Source organism: Helianthus annuus, chromosome 16, assembly GCF_002127325.2.
Source record: "Helianthus annuus cultivar XRQ/B chromosome 16, HanXRQr2.0-SUNRISE, whole genome shotgun sequence".
Classification (NCBI taxonomy): domain Eukaryota; kingdom Viridiplantae; phylum Streptophyta; class Magnoliopsida; order Asterales; family Asteraceae; genus Helianthus; species Helianthus annuus.
This window is the reverse complement of record NC_035448.2, coordinates 57,094,314-57,118,496: the sequence shown is the minus strand read 5'-3', so window position 1 is coordinate 57,118,496 and position 24,183 is coordinate 57,094,314. Positions and strand designations below refer to the sequence as shown.

The following is a 24,183-nucleotide window of genomic DNA, read 5'->3' as shown; positions in this document are numbered from 1 at the left end:
CTTCCGACCTTTTTTTTCCAGTTTAATAAGTAGAAATATCAACTTTGCTTCTTATTTGGTTGTTTTTATTCTCTTTTCATTAAAGATTCTGAAAACACCCTCAAAATCGCAATAACAGGAAGCAATAACTCCACCAGCTGCAGCCACGAAGGAGATGGACTGGGCGAAATGGTGTTCTTTTTCTTTTCTGTAGGGCTTGTTTTTTGTTTGTTTATTTGTTTTGGGTGAGTTTGTAATAGGTAAAATATGTGAACACGCTGGGGGTTTGTCTGCACTAGTGCCTTACTAGTAGCAACCATTATACAGTGGGATTTGTTTTGGTGATTAATAAAATTCTAGCCATTCAAAAAAAATTAACTTTACTTTTTTTGTTTAGTTTTTCTCCTTGCCAAACGTTTTTATTTTTAAGAAATCACAAAATTTATATTATACATGTTTAAATTAATTTACCTTAGTTACATTTAACATGTTAGAAGTATCATAAAAAAGGTAAAAAAAAAAAAAAAAAGTGAATTAGGGTTGGATTTATTTAACATGTTAAAAGTATCATAAAAAAGTAAAAAAAAGTGAACGAGGATTGGGTTTCACCAGGAACACCAAAAAGGTGGGTAACCAAGAAACCATACATTTATCATGTAAAATAATTATAAAAATTTAACATGTTTGGTCAAATAACGTTGAATCGAACCTAGTTGATTAATGCAAAATTTTATTTAACATGTTAAAATTTATCGTAAAAAACTTATTTTAACGTGTTTGGTCAAATAAAGTGAGTTCGAGTTTAGTTGTTCAATACAAACGCTCATTTAACATGTTAAATTTATTTAATTTAATATTTTGAGGCCCCTAGACTCCACACAAAACTTTGTTTTAATATTTTGGACTATAATCCGAAAGTCAATATATAATTTAGTCAAATAAAGTTGAATCGAACCAAGTTGATCAACGCAAAATTTTGTTTAACATGTTAAAATTTATCGTAAAAACTTATTTTAACGTGTTTGGTCAAATAAAGTCAGTTCGAGTTTAGTTGTTCAATGCAAACGTTTATTTAACATTTTAAATTTATTTAATTTAATATTTTGAGGCCCCATAGACTCCACACAAAATTTATTTTAATATTTTGAACTAGAATTCGAAATTCAATGTATAATTTGGTCAAATAAAGTTGAATCGAACCTAGTTGATTAATGCAAAATTTTATTTAACATGTTAAAGTTTATAGTAAAAAACTTATTTTAACATGTTTGGTCAAATAACGTCAAGTCGAGTTTAGTTGTTCAATGCAAATGCTCATTTAACATATTAAATTTATTTAATTTCACATTTTGAGACCCCTAGACTCTACACAAAACTTTGTTTTAATATTTTGGACTATAATCCGAAAATCAATATATAATTTGGTCAAATAAAGTTGAATCGAACCTAGTTGGTCAATGCAAAATTTTGTTTAACATGTTAAAATTTATCGTAAAAAACTTATTTTAACGTGTTTGGTCAAATAAAGTCAGTTCGAGTTTAGTTGTACAATACAAACGCTCATTTAACATGTTAAATTTTTTTAATTTAATATTTTGAGGCCCCTAGACTCCACACAAAACTTTGTTTTAATATTTTGGACTATAATCCGAAAGTCAATATATAATTTAGTCAAATAAAGTTGAATCGAACCAAGTTGATCAACGCAAAATTTTGTTTAACATGTTAAAATTTATCGTAAAAAACTTACTTTAACGTGTTTGGTCAAATAAAGTCAGTTCGAGTTTAGTTGTTCAATGCAAATGCTTATTTAACATTTTAAATTAATTTAATTTAATATTTTTAGGCCCCATAAACTCCACACAAAATTTATTTTAATATTTTGAACTAGAATTCGAAATTCAATGTATAATTTGGTCAAATAAAGTTGAATCGAACCTAGTTGATTAATGCAAAATTTTATTTAACATGTTAAAGTTTATAGTAAAAAACTTATTTTAACATGTTTGGTCAAATAACGTCAAGTCGAGTTTAGTTGTTCAATGCAAATGCTCATTCAACATATTAAATTTATTTAATCTAATATTTTGAGACCCCTAGACTCTGCACAAAACTTTGTTTTAATATTTTGGACTATAATCCGAAAATCAATATATAATTTGGTCAAATAAAGTTGAATCGAACCTAGTTGGTCAATGCAAAATTTTGTTTAACATGTTAAAATTTATCGTAAAAAACTTATTTTAACGTGTTTGGTCAAATAAAGTGAGTTCGAGTTTAGTTGTTCAATACAAACGCTCATTTAACATGTTAAATTTATTTAATTTAATATTTTGAGGCCCCTAGACTCCACAAAAAACTTTGTTTTAATATTTTGGACTATAATCCGAAAGTCAATATATAATTTAGTCAAATAAAGTTGAATCGAATCAAGTTGATCAACGCAAAATTTTGTTTAACATGTTAAAATTTATCGTAAAAAACTTATTTTAACGTGTTTGGTCAAATAAAGTCAGTTCGAGTTTAGTTGTTCAATGCAAACGCTTATTTAACATTTTAAATTTAGTTAATTTAATATTTTTAGGCCCCATAGACTCCACACAAAATTTATTTTAATATTTTGAACTAGAATTCGAAATTCAATGTATAATTTGGTCAAATAAAGTTGAATCGAACCTAGTTGATTAATGCAAAATTTTATTTAACATGTTAAAGTTTATAGTGAAAAACTTATTTTAACATGTTTGGTCAAATAACGTAAGGAGTTTAGTTGTTCAATGCAAATGCTCATTTAACATATTAAATTTATTTAATTTAATATTTTGAGACCCCTAGACTCTACACAAAACTTTGTTTTAATATTTTGGACTATAATCCGAAAATCAATTTATAATTTGGTCAAATAAAGTTGAATCGAACCTAGTTGGTCAATGCAAAATTTTGTTTAACATGTTAAAATGTATCGTAAAAAATTTATTTTAACGTGTTTGGTCAAATAAAGTCAGTTCGAGTTTAGTTGTTCAATACAAACGCTCATTTAACATGTTAAATTTATTTAATTTAATATTTTAAGGCCCCTAGACTCCACACAAAACTTTGTTTTGATATTTTGGACTATAATCCGAAAGTCAATATATAATATAGTCAAATAAAGTTGAATCGAACCAAGTTGATCAACGCAAAATTTTGTTTAAAATGTTAAAATTTATCGTAAAAAACTTATTTTAACGTGTTTGGTCAAATAAAGTCAGTTCGAGTTTAGTTGTTCAATGCAAACGCTTATTTAACATTTTAAATTTAGTTAATTTAATATTTTTAGGCCCCATAGACTCCACACAAAATTTATTTTAATATTTTGAACTAGAATTCGAAATTCAATGTATAATTTGGTCAAATAAAGTTGAATCGAACCTAGTTGATTAATGCAAAATTTTATTTAACATGTTAAAGTTTATAGTAAAAGACTTATTTTAACATGTTTGGTCAAAAAACGTCAAGTCGAGTTTAGTTGTTCAATGCAAATGCTTATTCAACATATTAAATTTATTTAATTTAATATTTTGAGACCCCTAGGCTCTACACAAAACTTTGTTTTAATATTTTGGACTATAATCCGAAAATCAATATATAATTTGGTCAAATAAAGTTGAATCGAACCTAGTTGGTCAATGCAAAATTTTGTTTAACATGTTAAAATTTATCGTAAAAAACTTATTCTAACGTGTTTGGTCAAATAAAGTCAGTTCGAGTTTAGTTGTTGATGTGCGTGTAGTGTAATATAATTTTAGATATATTTTTAAGCCCTTTTTACACTTTTAGCCAAGTTTTAAATTTATAAAACACGATATTTACTAACACTAAACACACATATGGGCAAGTGCACCCATCGTGGACGTAGTATAGTGTTGGTAAGATACCGAGGTCGTCCAAGGACACAAGAGCTTTTAATACCGGTTTATCCTCAACGTCTAATCAAATCAAAAAGTTAGAAAAATGTTTTAAACTAAGAAAAATAAAAACTAACTAAATGCTGAAAAATAAAATAAAATAAAAACAGATAGACAAGATGAATCACTTGGATCCGACACGTGTATTAGTATAACCTTTGATTATTTTCGCACTTTTGCACTTGTTTAAGAGATTATCTTAGTTATTGTAGTAGGCCCCTTTTTCGGAGGTGACGTTACCCTCAACCCAGTAGTTTGAGTCAGCAAGGATACAATCCTAAAGAGTTGGATTATTGAAAGATAATGAATTAAGTTATTAATGCAAATTATGGTAGGCCCCGCTTTTGGCGGTGACGTTACCCTCGGCTAAGTAGTCTGAGTCAGCAGGGATACAGTCCTAAATAGCCGGGTTATAGTATTAATAGTAGTTAGCTTATGAGGGGGTCAAAGAGTTTGGATCCCCGCCATCCAATACCTATGGGTATTGAAGGAGATCCTACTAAATTTGACCCAGGTCCCAAGCAGGACCTCTAAACGCTGAACAAGGGCAAGACCTTTACCAAACCGTTCCCTTAACCCCCGACCAGGTAGCCAACATACCTCCATATAGACCGTGGAGATATGAATGGTGAAAATCTTTTATTTTATATAGACAGTAAAATAATGCCAAGACACCACGGACAAACGATAAGGAAAGATCACCTTCAACATAAGTAACTAGTTATTAAAGTCATTAATACAAAACCAAATAAAAAGTGCAAAAGATTAAAAATAAAAAGTATTATACTAAACACTTGTCTTCACCAAGTGATGTAAGAGACTTAGGCAAACATGGCCTTGATTGTCAAGAACTCTTACGATCAATCTTGGATCCCGAGACGACTCACACACTCTATGATGGACAATGGATGATGGTGGTGGATGATGGTGTTATGGTGGTGGTGGGTGGTGGATGAAGTGTGAGAGAGGTGGTGTGCCAAGGGATGAGAGAGAATGAAGCCAAGCTCCTCTATTTATAGGCTGAACAGAACGCTGGACACGGCCCCGTGTTCGCTGAACACGGCCCCGTGCCCGTCTGACATTCTCTCTCTTCATTAATTGTAATTGCGAATTACAATTAATGCGCCTGCTGTACTTTCAACACGCCCCCGTGTCCGCTGGGCACGGCCCCGTGGTGAGCAATGGAAGCTTCTACTGGTTTGTCTTTTCTGCTGCTTCCTGGGCACGCCCCCGTGTTCACTGGACACGGGGCGTGTTCAGACTCTGTTTCTCTTTTCTTTGTCTTGGGAGGTGCCGTTGAGGGTCCGGGCAGTTCACTTTTGTTCCTTTTCTTGTATTTATGGTAGATTTAGTAGTCTTTTTGCTTCTTTTGTGATTTTGAGCTCATTTCATCCTGAAAATACAAAAGGAAGACAAAAACACTCTTTTTCCAACATTAGTACTTAAAAAGGGTTAGTTTTATGCCTTAAATGATGTGTTTTATATGTTGCATTTTACACACATCAAATACCCCCACACTTGAACTTTTGCTTGTCCTCAAGCAAAACTCTTTTAATGTGGCTTACACTCCCAAATGGAATAGGTAGAAGAGAAGTTTTTTAACTTGTCCTAGAGTGTCGGGAATCCAAGGTTTGTATAGGTTCTATTTTTACCTTATTTACAATCTTATTCGTCATGGTTTATTTTGAACTTTTCATAAGATAAACTACTTAATTTGGCATAGCATGCCTTATTAAAATTCCATTTATATACAAGTTCACATACCTCACGGGAGATCACTCAATCACTCGGCCGAAGGTGTATATTTAAGTGAATCGCTCGAGAGCGGCACGGATTTACATTTTCCATATGCTTGCCAAGTGATCAATCCTCCTCCTTTTTAACTTTTACCTTTGTAAATATCAAGAGGTCTTTTTGGGGTGAAGGCTTGGGTTTAAAGGTGGGTGGTTGGTTAGTGGTTAGTAAAAAGGGCGAAAATCGTAACAAGTGTCGGTTTTCGTAAAATACCTTATTTTTGGTGACATTTATTTTTGAAGTATTTCTCCAAACAAGCTTTTTGTAGCTTATGTTTGTTTTTGACTTCAACATTTTTTTTTTTTTTTTTTGATCACGTAAAGGTATGTTTATGAAAAACCGAGTTTGTCACTAAAATAAAGGTGAAAAAATGAAAAAGGTTTTTGGTGGGTAGAAAATTGTTTTGGGGGTAATGAAATGAAAGGTTTAGGCTCAAAGGGGTTTTCTAGGGGGATTTTGGGTAGGTAAAAAAAAATGAAAAATAATGGTTTTGAAAGAAAAATAGTTAGTCCTAATGCCTCTATCATTTACTTACTTGGGTTTAAGTTGGTAAGGACCGGGAATGTATCGTCGTGGCAAGTTCTAGATTTGTAAAGACCGAGCGGCTATTCACACAAGAAACGAAAAATGAGCATTTAATCTAAGTATATGTATTTTTATGCTCAATATAGGCTCAAAACTCACTTTTTGTGGGAATGGGTTTTTAATGTGACCAAGCATATATAATCGAATTTTAGCTAGACTTGTTATACCGTTTCATAATTTTCTTATGTTAGTTCTTTTTATCACGACGCTATTGGTTGTAAGTTTGTAAAAATATAACCCTTTTATAACTTGTTATTCCCAACTTAAACTAAGACAAGTAAATAAAAAAAATGAAAAAGTTTTTGAAAAAAAAATTTGGGGTGTTTAGCGGTTCCAATAGAGTTTTGTGTAAGGCTTGTTTTAGGATTTTGCAAAAATTTCAAGGTTTTAGCATCCCCCCCACACTTAAATTACACATTGTCCTCAATGTGTCCAAAAATAGAGTTTTTGGTTGATTAGAATATGTAAAAGTGTGTTTAAAAACAAAGATTTGTGTTACTGGCACTCTGGACACGGCCCCGTGTTGACCGGGCACGGCCCCGTGGTCAAGTGCCAGTAACAAAAATTATAGAATTGAAACAGAAGCCTGGACACGGGGGCGTGTTCGCTGAACACGGCCCGTGTCCAGTTACCTGAACTGGGAGATTTCCTGCAGGGGGCTCAGCACGGGGCCGTGTTGGTTGGGCACGGCCCGTGTGGAGCCTTCTGTTATGGAGATTTTTGTCGGTTTGTTCTGTTCTTCTGCATGGTTCCATTTTTTCTCGTTCCCTTTTTCATCCATTACCACCATGAGTCCATAAATCATAAAAAACCATCATAACATTGCTAATAGAGAGATTACATAAATATAGTTAATTAACTAAGGGATACATAAGGTTATCATAAAGGTTCTACTTATTTAGGAAAATTTCGGGAATAGCTTCCCGATGTAGAAACATTCTTCAGCCCATGGCTCCTAGGTTCTCACTCAAAGCCATTCTTCTATCTCCCTTGGGAGGTAGAAGGTAGCTTCATTCTCGTCGGTATCTTGAGGAGGAGCGCTTACCGGGACTCCTTGCACTACCCTTGGTTGCGATACTTGGTGCAAGGCGTGCCATTCTGCTGGAATGATAACCTCGGGTACCACATTCCACGCCCTGTGTGTAATCACCGGAACCAAAGGCGGGGAAGCAAGAAGGTTTATCCTTTGGTGCAGAAGGTTTACTTCTTGCAGGCAGCCCTCCAAACTTATCGTCAGATGATTAACGCGATCCACCAAAGCTTCTTCTACACTTGTCAATTCGTCCACGGCTTCCCTTAAAGCGTAAACGTAGTTTACTAGGGAATCCTCTGCGGTGGACGATCTCCTTCCATTTCGGTTATTCCTTGAAGATGCTCCGCTGTTCCGGCTGGCCATTTTCTGCGAAACAAGCCGAGGAACTAAATTTTTACAAAACAGTACCTCGAACACGGCCCCGTGCTCAGTGAGCACGGCCCCGTGTTCACTGTCTGCAGGAATTTTTGTCTAATGGTTCTAGGTTTTTAAATTATTTCTATATACTTTTGTCGTGTTATGAGCTTAGATAATTTAAAAACACAGTTATGGAACTAACTTTAGACAAGAATCCATAGCGAAAATTCCTACAAACCTTGCATAGAAGGTTGGAATCATGGGTTTCCAAGCTTCCATGGAGGTAGGGTTTGAAAAATTTTTGGAAGAAGAGGAAATGCACAAAAGTGGAGAAGATAAGATGGTCCTTAGGAACCTTCTTTTGGTACTTACCTAGGATGGTATATGTGAAGATTCCAGGGATCTCTGCTTGGTGGAGTGGTCAAAAATGAGCAGGATTCAGGCTGCATTTAAAGAAAACGACAGCACACTGAACACGGCCCCGTGTCCGCCGGACACGGCCCCGTGTGCAGAGAAAATCCTGACACATTTTGTCCGTATTCTGACAGAATCAGCAGAAAATCTTCTGAGCGAACACGGGGTCGTGGTGACCGGACACGGCCCCGTGTCGGAGGACTGTCTCGTGGAGTTTTGTCTTTTCTAAGGCGCTTACTTATATCGGGTGGCTCCTGACTTGTTGGAACAACCCCAAAGTGCCTAAGATACCTTAATTGTCCTATACTAAGGCGAGAACGCAAGAGGTTGTCGGTGAGGGTAATTCCTATTTTCATTCTAGGTGGACAAGTCCAACCCTTTCCCGGGCTCTCGTTAAAGAAGGTGTATGCCGAATCGCTCAGGTCTATGTATGCACCGAACGAGGTCGATGGGGAGTCCTTCACGGCACAATCGGCACAGGGACGACTATCGTCCATGTCTTGTCTAGGAAGAAAGGTATTTTCGGGAGCAACGAGGTTGTCAGAATGCGGTTCCAACATTTCCTCATGGTCATCGTCTAGGGATGGATCTAAGAAATCCTTCCTAAGTTCTTTTGACCAATTTAGAAGTAGTTCTTCTAGTTGAAATAGCTCGTCAAGGAGCATATCTCCTAGAATATCCGGTTGGGCGCATTCGAGGGAGAAATAGTGTTTATTTTTACTTTCGCCCCTCTTAAGGCTACAAGGAATTGGTGGGTCTATATAGTGTGGCCTATAAGTGAGGAAGAAACATTTTAATTCCTCGTGTTCGCCTCCACATATTTGACACCACAAACCATAAGAGTGCCGAAAGTAAAAAGAATCACTATTACTCATGTTTGTATCAGAAGTTACCAACCGCCGGGATCAAACGGTTCTGTTTTCAGCAACTGAATCTTGGGCACGGGGGCGTGTTGAGTGGACACGGCCCCGTGTTCAGCCTACTGTCTGATATAAAACAGGATTGCCAGTTCCAATGATTGGGCACGGGGGCGTGTTCAGCGGGCACGGCCCCGTGCTGAGCTCTGCAGAAGCTGAAAAATCTAAAAAAAATCCTAAAAATTAAAGAAAAATAAAAAGATGATTAGGCCGTTGATTCCTAACTTTCTTAAAATCCTTGTGTCCCCGGCAGCGGCGCCAAAAACTTGATGTGCGTGTAGTGTAATATAATTTTAGATATATTTTTAAGCCCTTTTTACACTTTTAGCCAAGTTTTAAATTTATAAAACACGATATTTACTAACACTAAACACACATATGGGCAAGTGCACCCATCGTGGACGTAGTATAGTGTTGGTAAGATACCGAGGTCGTCCAAGGACACAAGAGCTTTTAATACCGGTTTATCCTCAACGTCTAATCAAATCAAAAAGTTAGAAAAATGTTTTAAACTAAGAAAAATAAAAACTAACTAAATGCTGAAAAATAAAATAAAATAAAAACAGATAGACAAGATGAATCACTTGGATCCGACACGTGTATTAGTATAACCTTTGATTATTTTCGCACTTTTGCACTTGTTTAAGAGATTATCTTAGTTATTGTAGTAGGCCCCTTTTTCGGAGGTGACGTTACCCTCAACCCAGTAGTTTGAGTCAGCAAGGATACAATCCTAAAGAGTTGGATTATTGAAAGATAATGAATTAAGTTATTAATGCAAATTATGGTAGGCCCCGCTTTTGGCGGTGACGTTACCCTCGGCTAAGTAGTCTGAGTCAGCAGGGATACAGTCCTAAATAGCCGGGTTATAGTATTAATAGTAGTTAGCTTATGAGGGGGTCAAAGAGTTTGGATCCCCGCCATCCAATACCTATGGGTATTGAAGGAGATCCTACTAAATTTGACCCAGGTCCCAAGCAGGACCTCTAAACGCTGAACAAGGGCAAGACCTTTACCAAACCGTTCCCTTAACCCCCGACCAGGTAGCCAACATACCTCCATATAGACCGTGGAGATATGAATGGTGAAAATCTTTTATTTTATATAGACAGTAAAATAATGCCAAGACACCACGGACAAACGATAAGGAAAGATCACCTTCAACATAAGTAACTAGTTATTAAAGTCATTAATACAAAACCAAATAAAAAGTGCAAAAGATTAAAAATAAAAAGTATTATACTAAACACTTGTCTTCACCAAGTGATGTAAGAGACTTAGGCAAACATGGCCTTGATTGTCAAGAACTCTTACGATCAATCTTGGATCCCGAGACGACTCACACACTCTATGATGGACAATGGATGATGGTGGTGGATGATGGTGTTATGGTGGTGGTGGGTGGTGGATGAAGTGTGAGAGAGGTGGTGTGCCAAGGGATGAGAGAGAATGAAGCCAAGCTCCTCTATTTATAGGCTGAACAGAACGCTGGACACGGCCCCGTGTTCGCTGAACACGGCCCCGTGCCCGTCTGACATTCTCTCTCTTCATTAATTGTAATTGCGAATTACAATTAATGCGCCTGCTGTACTTTCAACACGCCCCCGTGTCCGCTGGGCACGGCCCCGTGGTGAGCAATGGAAGCTTCTACTGGTTTGTCTTTTCTGCTGCTTCCTGGGCACGCCCCCGTGTTCACTGGACACGGGGCGTGTTCAGACTCTGTTTCTCTTTTCTTTGTCTTGGGAGGTGCCGTTGAGGGTCCGGGCAGTTCACTTTTGTTCCTTTTCTTGTATTTATGGTAGATTTAGTAGTCTTTTTGCTTCTTTTGTGATTTTGAGCTCATTTCATCCTGAAAATACAAAAGGAAGACAAAAACACTCTTTTTCCAACATTAGTACTTAAAAAGGGTTAGTTTTATGCCTTAAATGATGTGTTTTATATGTTGCATTTTACACACATCAGTTGTTCAATACAAACGCTCATTTAACATGTTAACTTATTTAATTTAATATTTTGATGCCTCTAGACTCCACACAAAACTTTTTTTTTAAATTTTGGACTATAATCCGAAAGTCAATATATAATTTGGTCAAATAAAGTTGAATCGAACTTAGTTGGTCAATGCAAAATTTTGTTTAACATGTTAAAATTTATCGTAAAAAACTTATTTTAACGTGTTTGGTCAAATAAAGTCAGTTCGAGTTTAGTTGTTCAATACAATCGCTCATTTAACATGTTAATTTGAAAAAAGCCCGGCCCATTAAGCCTTTTTTATTTTTTTTGAAACTGTAATATCAAATTCAATATATAATTTGGTCAAATAAAGTTCAATATATACCTAGTCTGATCAATGCAAACTCATATTTAACATCTTAATGTTCTCATCGTACGAAGGTGACAAATAACAACCAATCTTACATAATTCGATTAAAACATCAAAGTCACAGTTTTTGTTCAACGTCACATTCGGTTAAAACATCAAAGTCACATTCGATTTTGACCAATGACATTGGAAATGCTCCATAGGTTGAGCGTCTTTACCACTTAGACTATACAAATAACTTGCATTGGATTCCATAGTAGTTTGGGATTATGATACCCATCCGAGTTGTCCTACCAAGATGCAGATAATCTCAAAATTGTTTAAATCACGAGAGAAATCACTAAAAGTGATCATCATAGCCTTTTAAATCAGAAAAACTGCCTTATGATAGTCTAGAATGTTATATTGGTAATCAAATTTTGATGTTCACCATAATATAAAGTGATGGTTGATTGTAGAGGTGCACAAACCGGATTTTGAGCCAAACTGGCTCGGTTTCGGCCAACATACGTCAAAACCAACCGTCAATCTTACTGATTTTGTGGGTTCAGTACTAGCATCATTGAAAGTACCAAAACTAAAAACATGACCGATCTATACCAGTACCCATCATGCAGTTAATGCGGTAAAATATCAGATATTGTTATCGGTAATTTAATATCATGCGGAATTTCTATATATCGCCATTTAACTCTAACAATTTAGTGATATATCTATATCGGAGATATATCGGTCAATATCACCGATAATATTAGTACCGATATTTGACACTGATATTTTACATGAGAGCCAATAACCGATATATCACTGATATTAACTACATAGACCGGTACTGTTACCGATGTGATAAAACGATTATGAGGCTCAGATCTGTAAACAAACAATTATGCCATTATTACATAATTTTACATGTAAAAACTTATATTAACTTGTAAAAAAACTTATTGTTACATGTAGAAAAAGTTATTTTCATGCACACATCTTCTTTATTGATTAAAAACTGACCTAAGCAACAAAAATAAATGAGAAATGCACTAATTAAAGCAAAAGAACACATGAAATTGCATCTACATTTGCTGTCAATGATTCAAATCTGAATACAATTTATACACAATTTAAAAATCTTCAATTTTCAAAATCTTAGTCGTCTTGAATTCAAATCAAAACTAAAGAAAATCCTAACTGTCACCGTCACCGTTCTTCATACAATGTGAAAACGAGTGTGAGATGAAAATCGGTGCATAAATCATAGGAAATAAAAATCATGAACAGCCTACATAGCAAAATAAATCAAATAGAAACCAAATTTAAGTTCTAGAAATCGACCTATCACAATCGATGCCGAAAGTACAATTTAATTTCAGATTTTAAGTTAACGATTACAAATTTTAACCATCCAGTCAGACGTATTACCTTTATGATGTGTATTCAGATTCAACAACTATCGGAACAAATGCAAATGTCTGAGAAAGCCTAGAAACAACACAAATCACGATAAAATAAGTCAGATTTCATATTACCAGAATCAGAATTTAGCTATAAAAACCTGAACGTGCGATTGTTGCACCATCGAAAATCAAGCGGAACAAAGTTGATCGGAGCGTCGGGTAAGGTGAAGCGAGGGGGATTTTTAGGGTTTTGATGGTGGAGATTGTTGGTAGGGTAGAAGGATGAGGATGATGTGATGCAGAAGATTGCTTTGCAAGGTATGGCGGTGGCGGAGATGGTGAGGATGGCGGAGGTGGCGGAGATGGTGAGGACGGCGGAGGTGGTGAGGACGGCAGCGATGGCGGAGAATAAGAGGGCGGTGATGGTCGTCGGAGATGCCGTTGACGGAGAGATGAAAATGGAACGCGTATATGGAATGGGTAAAAGAAATATAATTGGACAAAAATGCCCCTGTTCCCCAGTTCCCCATTTTTTTGGTGTTCCCCAATGAACTCTCCCCTACATACATACATACATACATATATATATATATATATATATATATATATATATATATATATATAGGGGAAAGTTCAAATGAAAACCACTAGTTATTGTGAAAACTAGAAAACTAACTAAAACCCACTAAAAAGGAGGGGGGGAAGCCTTTTAATGAAGGAGGGGTAAAATTGGAACAAAAAATATATAACTTTTCAAACATTTCCCGTTTCTCCATACGTTATCATTTTAAAACAAAAATGACACCATAAGATCACAAATTTTCTTATCTTTCATTCAAGTATATTCGAGCATATTTTTTATGATATAAAAAAAGATTTATGGTGTCGTCTTGTTTTCAGTACTATTATTATAGTAATGCACATGTGCAATATAACATGTACTACAATGTGCATTACATGCTTAAAATTAGCTTTTTGATTCTAGTTTAGCTTTTAGGGTTAGTTTTTTTGGAGGTTTAGGATTAGGATTAGGATTAGGTTTTTGGGTGTGGGGGGGAGGGGGGTTTAGGTTTTTGGGGGGTGGGGGTGGGGTTAGGTTTTTTTCGTGTTTATGTTTAGGGTTTAGTTTTAGGTTTTCGGGAGGGTGGGGGGTGGGGGGGTTTAGTTTTTTTTTTTTTTTTTTTGGGGGGGGGGGGTGGGGGGGGGGGGGTTAGGTTTTTGGGGGGTGTCGGTGGGGGGTGGGTTAAGTGGTTTAGGCTTTCCGTATTAGTGCACATGTGCAGTACAACCAATTTTTTTTTTTTTTTTGAAATTTTTTTCCATATATAAAAAGTAGCGATTTTTCTAAAAAAAATTGTAAAAAAAAAAAAATTTTGTATGTTTTTTAGGTTTTTTTAGGCTTTTTTAGTTAGTTTTCGAGTTTTCACAATAAAAGTGGTTTTCATTTGAACCATCCCCTATATATATATATATATATATATATATATATATATATATATATATATATATATATATATATATATGAAAAAGTGTATCGTACAATTATCCTTAACGTACATTACGTACGCGATTAGAATTCGCACGTTATAAAAAAAAGAGCGTGCATAAAATTTTCAATATCGCATGTTGGTGTGAAAACACAATTCGCATGTGGGGATGAAAACACAATTCGCAGGTGGGTGCGTATCAGAAATCGCATGTTGATGAATGAAATCGCACGTTGAAAATACATCGCGTACGTTAACCTCTATATATATTTAAGAAGAAAGAACAAAGATTGAGGGACCAGAAACATATGTAATAATTAAAAAGCTTATGTTATTGAACTAAAGACGAACTTCACACCATAACCACTGAAAAAGATAAAGATCTCAACATAAAGCAAAAGAATACAGAAACAATATCACAAGACTCAAATACAGCAACACTTTGAACAGCATAGGATTTCTCTAGTTGTTTATCTGTAGCTTCGGTAGTTGGGGGTGTACATACAACTCTCGGCATACTTAACTAGATCGGTAGGGCGGGGGAGACGTGTTGCCAAACCTGAAATACATTCGGCCAGTTTTTAGTTAAGGTAACAACACAAGTTACTAAAAAATCCAAAAAATTAACTCGCAGTTTCGACACAATGGTAAGACGCTACTCACCAAGGTCATATGCTTTAGCAGCAACATTTGCCGCAATATGAGCTGAAATCTTCCTGATGTTAGTAAGTGGGGGATAAATCATCCCTTTATCGTAGTGCTCTTGTGTTACTTGATTTGCCAATGCCTCGGCTGTAACAAAAAAAAAAGATAACTAAATTAGTTCTACAATGCTATGGGCAATCCATATTGCATAAAATCAACATTTGTAATGCATTATTTATAATACGAAATATATATAGTCAGCACTTACATGCTGCCAAAAGCATCTCATCATGTACACGAATCGCACCAGAAATGACCAACCCAAAACCAAGTCCAGGGAAAATGTACGCATTGTTTGCCTGGATTTATATGAAGACAAAATAATAAGAGTTTGAATGATCGATTATTAGATTTCCACCGAAATTTTATAACGCATAAGTGAGAGTATAACCTGGCCAGGAATGAAGAGGTTGCCATTGTATTCATAAGGATCAAAAGGACTGCCACTGGAAAATATCGCACGGCCCTACACCATGATCGATTAGATGTTAAGTTTGTGTTAACATGGAGAGTTTTTTTTTTTTTATGGAAGTTGAAAGTAGCTAATTTCAGTTACCTCGGTCCACGTGTAAGCTTGTTCAGCAGTGCACTCGGCTTGTGAGGTTGGATTGGAGAGAGCCATAATAAGTGGTCTCTGCAAACAATAATATATTTGTTACTTTAGTTTTTGTGTGTGTGTGTGAGAAAGAGTGTGTGTGTGTGTGTGAGAGAGAGAGAGAGAGAGAGAGAGAGAGAACCTCGTTGAAGGCTGCCATGGCCTCAACCACTTCCTTTGTAAATGTCTGTCCTACCCCAGATGTTCCAATCAAGACGGATGGTTTGATGGCCTGATGATCATTGAAGACGAAATTAAACATCACACAAAATCGGTAAACATATTTGATCATGAATAGTGAAGAAATCATCACAAACGTCTCACCTTGACAGCATCTAAGAGAGTTGAAACAGGCTCATGTTCATGAGCCCACGGTTGCTTAAAGTGCTGAAGGGAACCTTTACGAGAGCTAACAATCAACCCCTTAGAGTCCACCAGCCATATCTTCTTACGAGCCTCTTCAACGGGAATACCTGTCTATAAAAGTTAAAACAAAATGTTAAGAAAAGCAGCAATTATCATTGCATGTGATAGTACTAAAAGGTAATCTTCAACATAAAGCTGTTACCTTTGTTGATATTTCAAGAGCTATAAGCTCTGCTATACCAGTCCCTGCCTGAAATACAAAGATGTATTACATAAGATATCCGTATGATTACAAGAAATATTATAACAAAAATTGTAATACAATGTCTTACTTCCCCAGCACCAAGGAACAAGAACGTGTGATCAGCCAAGCTACCGCCAAGTAATTTCAGTGATGCAACAAGACCAGCAAGAACCACCGATGCAGTCCCCTGTATATCGTCATTGAAAACCAAATGACTGGTTCTGTATTTGGCCAACAGCTCAAAAGCGTTGTGGTTAGCAAAGTCTTCAAACTGCAAATTTTTGACAGTACCAACATAAGACTTCATGTAAAGATGAGCTTATGAGTTATGACTCTTATCTTTTAGAAGATGTATGAATTATTACCTGCACGAGGACTTTTTCACCGTAGTTTTGCTTGACTGCAGACATGAACTCTTCAAGCAAGTCATAATATTCCTGCAGAAACAATAGATGTTAAAATAAAAAAGAGATGATAAAAGTAACAATAAATCTATATAACTTTAATGACCCTAATTTAGTTTAACGGTCTCAATGTACCTTTCCGGTGGCCCTCTTTTGTCTAAGACCAATATAGAACTCATCGTCTAGTAGCTTCTGATTGTTCGTCCCCACATCAATGGTAACAGGCAAGCACTACATAGCAAGTTAAAGACCATATTCAGATTTACAACGGATCGGTTTTAAACCTGCTTCCAGTTTTAAACTGAGTACAAAATTTGATAAAAACAGTTTATTTAATATGGCTTACCGCAGAAGGCCTAACTCCTCCAAGTGCAGTATATAAAGCAAGTTTCCCAACTGGAATTCCCATACCCTGTACGAATTTAAGAAGTTCCATTATTGGACAACAATATTTACATCGGATAGAACTTCTATGACATCGATGAAACGTAATCGTAACGTTAAGAAGATTAGCTTATTGTACCTGACACCCAAGATCTCCCAATCCCAAGATACGCTCACCATCTGTCACCACAATAACTTGAATATTCCTCTCAGGCCAGTTCCTGAGTACCTCAAGAATCTTTCCCCTGTAAATCAGGGTATATCACTGTCAAGACATGCTAATTTGAAATAACACATATATCAAGTAAACACAGTTCGATCTATCAGCCTTACTTCTCTTTCAAACTAATGTAGAGACCCTGAGGACGCTTGAATATACTCCCGTATTTCTGGCATGCCTCACCAACTGTGGGAGTGTACACAACAGGGAGAAGCTCTTCCACATTATCGATAAGAAGCTTGTAGAACAGCCTTTCGTTTCGCTCCTATAAACCATAACAGAACAAATATGAACTAATACTATTAACAAGGATCATCTTCAGAAACATCCTAAATTCAATTTGTAAAATACGTTGATCACCGGAAATCAAAGTAAGATGATACCTCGAGTTCCATCATAGCCACATATTTGTGCAAGGGAACTTCATAACTGCGGATATTTTGCATCAACTTCTTCTCCTGAAGTTCCTGTGTGGCAACAGCCGGAGGCAACAGACCGCGCAAGTAATGAGAATCTCTTTCCCTCTCGGTAAACGCAAGCCCCTTGTTATGGTGTGGATCCCTCAGCAAAGTGTATCCACTACAAACACCAAACTTTTAGCACTTAAAGCAAAATCCGAATCGATAAACAAGCAAAAAACTGTAAATTCTCACTTCAACACACGCACACACTGACCTAATCAGCACAACTTTATGCAAATCAAACAAGCAAAAGGAAAACACTGTAACTCACTAAATCATCTAGGTCAAAGTTCAATTCAACATCAACAATCAACAAATAACTAACATTAATCAAAGCGATCGATCTATACATCATCCGAACAGATTATCAAACATCAATATACTTAAATTCAGATGATAATAATACACAAAATCATTAGCTCAAAGTAAATACAGTTATGCAATGGTGTTTTGATGATTATACCTAGCGACAGAGACAGTCCACGGAGTGATGAGTTGGTCCTCCGATGCACGATCTTCGCCGTAGACGTCATCAACGCCACCGCCAATGGCGGAGTTAGGGTCAACTACAGACTCTCCGTTCTTCTCCATTTTTTGTTTCTAGATGTTCCAAAAGTGTTGTAATAATGTAAGGAATTGAAATAATGTGATGAAGTCTGTACGTAGTGCGCATATATATACACAAAGTTGCCTCCTGCTAATTAGTCAAACATGTAGAAAAGTCATAAACGTGTTATGTCCATTTTACTCTTCTTATCAACTTTGGTGGCTTCTTTTTTTTCTGTTCATATCAATAATCAAATACTAAAAATTGATTCTCTGCTTCTTAATATGTAGAACTAGTAATAAGATAAGACCTGTGCGCGTTGCGGCGCGGGTACTTCACAAATATCGAACAAATCAGTCCAAGCGTTATGTAATATGTTAACTATATGAAAACGTACGTTTTGACGTATCCGATTGAACTCAATGTATCATATAGTTGCATTGAAATTGGATCAAAACGTAACGTAAATCGAATTTATATCGTACAATCGTAACGTATTATACGCGACCCGACTAACTCGAATTTATATCATCAAGGCAAAAACTCTCGAGGGGGTCAAAGTGGCATTTACAAAGTTCATAAAAAGTTAAGTGGTTAAAAAATGCATTTCGTAAACTTAAGGGCTAAGAAAGGGTAAAGATAAAATTTGATAAAGTTTTAGGGGTAAGAAGAAAACTATAACAAGGTTGGGGTTGAAAAGGAAACTACCACCAAATTAGGGTGTCAAAAGCAAAGTATTTGTAAAATGGAATAGTAGTTTAGTGACTAAACTTGCTATTTTATGAAACTTTGAAGATATCAAAGTCAAGAGACTAAAATTGTAATATCGTGAAAGTATGGGAGGTAAAACTGGTGGGGTTTTCACCGACTTTGTGTTTTAAGTGTATATAGAAGGTGTTTGATTGAGAATATTTCACATTTTTAATATTATATTATATAAGTAGTAAATCCGAACTTGCTTTTACGTTAGTTACGAAATGTGAGTATTTATGTGAAGTTTTTTTTGGTAGTGAATTCGCTATATGGTAATATACATGTGAATACAACGTTTTTTTGTAATATTGTAGTGGTAACAATACATCACGTGGCTATTTTAAAAAGATATATGTTAAAACGGTTCTATTTTTTAAATGATTGATATATTCTGAGAAAGATCCTAAACAAGAAAATATAAATTGACTAGAACATATCTCGATTTGAATATGTTTGAGATCTATTTGCTAAAAATATGATAATATTTTACCTAATGCATATATACAACTTGCACATGTGCGCATGTGATTCTTTTTTTAATTTTCTTTTTTTTAATGAAGGTTTGAAGCATCGTATATATTTTGTAGTTCTTAAAATAATATTTGGTGCGAAATGAACACATATCTATATATATTATTTTATTTTTTTTATGTTGACTATTAAAGATTAAAGATGTTGGTGAGGATTCTTCTAATCATGCCATATTTATAATTATATGTAATCCGTTAAAGTTTGATGTAAAATGATTGAATATTTTATGCATCAAGGAGTTGGTGCATAATCGTGGAAATGTGGTGGGCCAAAATGGGTGCGCAAAATAACAATTGTAATTATATCTTTATGTTAATTAATGTTAGAGGGTGAAATTGGAATAATAAAAAAATTGGAGTGGATCAAATGATTAACCAACGGTAGGACATCGATGTATTGTGAAACTGGAATAATAAAAAAATTGGAATGGATCAAATGATTAACCAACGGTAGGGACATCGATGTATTAGTGTAGATGTTACCTCCTTTCAAAAAAAAAAAAAAAAAAAATAGTGTAGATGTTACCGGCGGCTACTGCAATAATGCTTATTGATAAAGACATTAGAAAATAAAACTTATTTATATGTTTTTATAAGAATAAAATAATTTAGTAATTTCTCGTGTGATATAAACGAATGTTTTATAAGGATATATCAAAGGCCCCCTTATTCCCACACCCCCTAGATCTTATTTTCACATCTCTAGTGTATACGGGTCGTATACAAAATATACGACCCGTATAGAATGTTTTTGAATAGGAAAATGCGCAGAGAATGTTTTTTTTTTTTTTGATTTTATTATATACGGCCCGTATATAGTTATAAGAGCCGTATACAAGTGTATACGATTTATAAAAAGTATACGGCTCAATGGATTTATTTCTGAGGTTTTTGATGTTTACCAAAGGTATACGGGCCGTATAACTGTGTACGGGCCGTATAGATTGATGTTTTTCAATTATCACATTTTTTCCCGTAAAAACACCATCATTCTAGGGTTTCTAAACTTTTCATCACCTTTAAACAATGTTGATCGGAACACGCCGCTTAAATCGGAGCACAAGTAGAGTAACGTTACCGATCAGTCCGTTGATCAAGTAACTAGCAGAAGAACCCGACACAAACAAGTTCTCCACAGTTTGTTATTCAGATCTCTATTCGATCATCTTTCCAAACTACAACACACGATAACTTTAAACTTTATAGTGTGTGATTTGACCAGGAAATGATTGGAGGTGATTGCTACCTTTAATAAGCTGTCATAGTTGTCAAATTCGATTTCAACAAATCTTTTCCTTTTCCTTCAATTTCTAGAACATTCTCCGTAACATGAAGACGTGTCGGGTTCTTCTACTAGTGGTATTTTAATGAAGTATTGAGGATTGAATGTGCAACCCCAACCGTTTTTTACTACGGAAACGGTGGCTATGCGAAATACAAACCGCAACCGTTTTTTACTACGGAAACGGTGGCTATGCGAAATACAAACCGCAATCTTTTGTGACTATGGGAAACACAAGTTTTCTTTTTGAGCTTGATGGATGTCCGTTATCTCAGTTGAGGCGGGCATTGTTTAAATCTCAATATAAGTAGATGTTACGTGTAACTTCATTAAACCAAGAACAAAGCCTATTTCGAAACACATGTGTTCGTATCAGCGTTATTTATCACCCTGTGTGAGCATTGGAAACCCGACAAACAGTCTTGATGTCACACCCCAACCGATGGCGGAATCATCGGGGCGCGGCACTGAGCGAAACAGATTGTCCAGAAGTCTCCACAACAACTAACATACAATTCAGTTATACAACACGTCCCATACCGTGTCCCAAATAATATCAAGTTATCATAGAAATCAACTAAACAATATGGGAACTGTTCCGACAACTCAAATTCTTAATTATTACAAACCGAATGTAAATATTGTTTTAAGACCTCTAGACGGCTATCCGTAAATCTTACTGACTACAGGTGCCAGTACAAGATCTACAGATAATTATGGCCCTGGAACAGATACGTGGACACTGTCCTAAGGTCACAGGCTCCTAGAAGCTTATTATTGCCTCGCTTCCCTAGCACGCTAGTAGCTTAAACACCTGTCACATACGTTAAAATAAAAGTCAATACATATAATGTAAAGGTGAGTACACAAGTTTGATATAGCATATAGAGTTCGAATAGTTTACGCATAACCAAGCACGTACACAAGGGCAAACGATGCATGTAAATTATCAACATGGGACCATCGATACCAATGACTTCGAGTTGACTGTCCGAGACAGTTCGCAATACATGATTACCACCGTAATCCATGCAAGTAATTGTCCTTAGCAACCCCCGTGTGAACGGGTGCTGAGTCCAAACTATAGTACTACGTTGCTAAAGCAGGCAGATAGCACTCCACGTGTAAACATAATAAACAGCAATCATTTAGACAAGTAATACATGCAAATAGGTTAGCGTTCAAATAGTTTGTGTTGTTTGTGAATTTGATAGATTACGTATGTAACACCCAAAAGTGCTGAAAGCAAAAAGGGATCGAGTATACTCACAGTGGTTGATTGTGGATTGAAGGGAGCACTGAGAATAGGTTAGCCTGAATAGTTCGATAACACAACGATGAGTAACGCGGAAAAAGTAAACAATGTACTCGGATCGAGTAGGCCATTCGATCGGACAGCAGTTCGATCGAGTGGGCTGTTCGATTGGTTTGGAAGTCCGTTCGAACATCCATTCGATCGGCTGGCTGGCTCGATCGGCTGGTTCCTTCAAGTGGATTGTTTCTTCCTTTGATGTGAAGGATGTGTTTGTGTATGATGGTTTGTACTACCTTTCAAGTTGGCCGATCGAACAGCTGTTCGATCGGTTAGTCCAACCGATCGGTTAGCATTGCATTGTTCTCAAATATGTCACTCGATCGGTTGGCATGCTCGATCGGGTGACATTCCAATGTTTCGAAAAGTCTAAGTGTTTTAAAGTATAGTATCTCATGATCCGAGCAGTAATGATTACAATCGAGTGGCGTAGTCGATCGAACAGTACCTCGTCAATACTACACTTTTGTGAGTTTGTGGGACTAAGTGCTAGTCGATCGGTTAGCCTAACCGATCGGCTGGCATAGTCGTTCGGTTGGGCTGTTCGATCGAACAGCCTAGCCGTTCGGCCAGCTTCTCGATTCGGTTAACCTATCACTTAACACTTGGTTATTCCCGTTGTTTGTTGATGTTTTAGAGATATTTTGACTACGAGTTGAACCACAAAACTGAAGTCTCCACTTAGCCTACTGACTCGAGTAGGAATCACCCAAACCCGGTCAGAGACGGTTTGGAACCCAAGTTTAACGTTTAACCCGAAATCGGTATATCTCTCGGTAGAACCCGAATCTTGAACCATGTGTTTGTTTAGAATGGTTTATAAATCGGTTCAAGCTTCGTTTTCACCGGTTTGAGTGTAAAAGAGTTGAAAGATAGATGAAAACCCATCTTCCAATCCTTTTCCACCGTGAAATGTTAAGATCTTTGGAAGATTTTAGGTTATTTATGTGGAAATCGGTTAGATCTAGCTTATTCATGGTTGAATGAAGTCAAGAACATGAAGTTCTTGATGAACACCAAGAACACCATGATGACATCACTCAAGAACACCTAGATCTTGGTGATTTCATGGATGAAATTCAGATTTTGAAAGATAGAAAGATGGAGAATCGATTAATGAACAAAAACGTACAAGGATTAGAGCGAAATACTTACCGGTTTGAGAGAAATCTGAGATTTAGTGAGAAGAAGAGGCTGGTCGGTCAGAGCTTTTCCAAAAGTGGAAAGTTTGACAAGGACAGCCCTATTTATAGGCTTCCAAAAGAGGAAAGGGTCAGCTGATCGAACAGCATCCCTGATCGAGCAGCTGTCCGATCGAACAGCCTGTTCGATCGGCTAGCCTGTTCGATCAGGTTGCCCTGTTCGATCGGCTTGCCTGGTTTTGAGTGTTTCGCGACGATTTTCGATATTTCGAGTTCGATGAACGATGATTTGAGGATGATAGAATTCCTAATCAAATTACTTTTAGTTCCAACTACTATATCTAACATACAAGCATCCTTACACCACGATTTGGATTCGATTTTGATTGAGTTTGATTCACCTTTGAGCCTTGATTGATTTGATTGATTCACCACACACTTTAACATAAAAGTAAACATGCACAAGTAACACGTAAGGCACACACACACGTATAAAAGCATTAAAATTATCCACACTTGAGTTCGATGATTGATTCGATTAGCTTGATTATTGATTGACTAGCTTTATTGCGTTGTTACTTCCTATCATTCACAGTCGGTCGTTGATTCACAGTTCGATTATCGGTCGATTAGTTTGATTATACAACACTTACTCCAAATAATACGAAAATCAAAATGAAACTAAAATGAAATTAATCTTTATTAATCTTTAATTCCAATAACAGTCAACACTTGACTTTGACTTTGACTTTTGGAAAACACGGGGTGTTACAGTCTCCCCTCCTTTAGGGAATTTCGTCCCGAAATTAGGCCGAGAACCGTACATCACCGTGTGATTTTTTTTTTTTTACCAATTTGATGCTTCAGATCTATCTGAATAACTGCGGGTACTTGGCCTTCATGTCACTTTCGAGTTCCCAAGTGAACTCCGCGCCTCGTTTGCCTTCCCATCGTACCTTTACAATAGGAATGCGAGAGCGTCTGAGTTGCTTGGTCTGTCGGTCCATGATTTCG

The 24,183-nt window shown here is 36.2% G+C and overlaps 1 protein-coding gene across 1 annotated transcript; it reads right to left on the bottom strand.

The window, feature by feature from the left end:
* Positions 1 to 14,520: 14,520 nt before the first annotated feature.
* LOC110917148 (NADP-dependent malic enzyme) lies at positions 14,521 to 18,368 on the bottom strand. The gene is made up of 16 exons (XM_022161752.2): positions 18,067 to 18,368; positions 17,526 to 17,721; positions 17,256 to 17,407; positions 17,062 to 17,167; positions 16,885 to 16,950; positions 16,674 to 16,769; positions 16,500 to 16,571; positions 16,223 to 16,405; positions 16,093 to 16,140; positions 15,849 to 16,001; positions 15,667 to 15,756; positions 15,486 to 15,563; positions 15,321 to 15,395; positions 15,138 to 15,228; positions 14,888 to 15,016; positions 14,521 to 14,783 (listed from the first exon to the last, which is right to left on the bottom strand). The coding sequence occupies exons 1-16, from the start codon at positions 18,192 to 18,194 to the stop codon at positions 14,695 to 14,697; spliced, it is 1,752 nt and encodes a 583-aa protein (XP_022017444.1). The 5' UTR covers positions 18,195 to 18,368; the 3' UTR covers positions 14,521 to 14,694.
* Between the last annotated feature and the right edge of the window lie 5,815 nt (positions 18,369 to 24,183).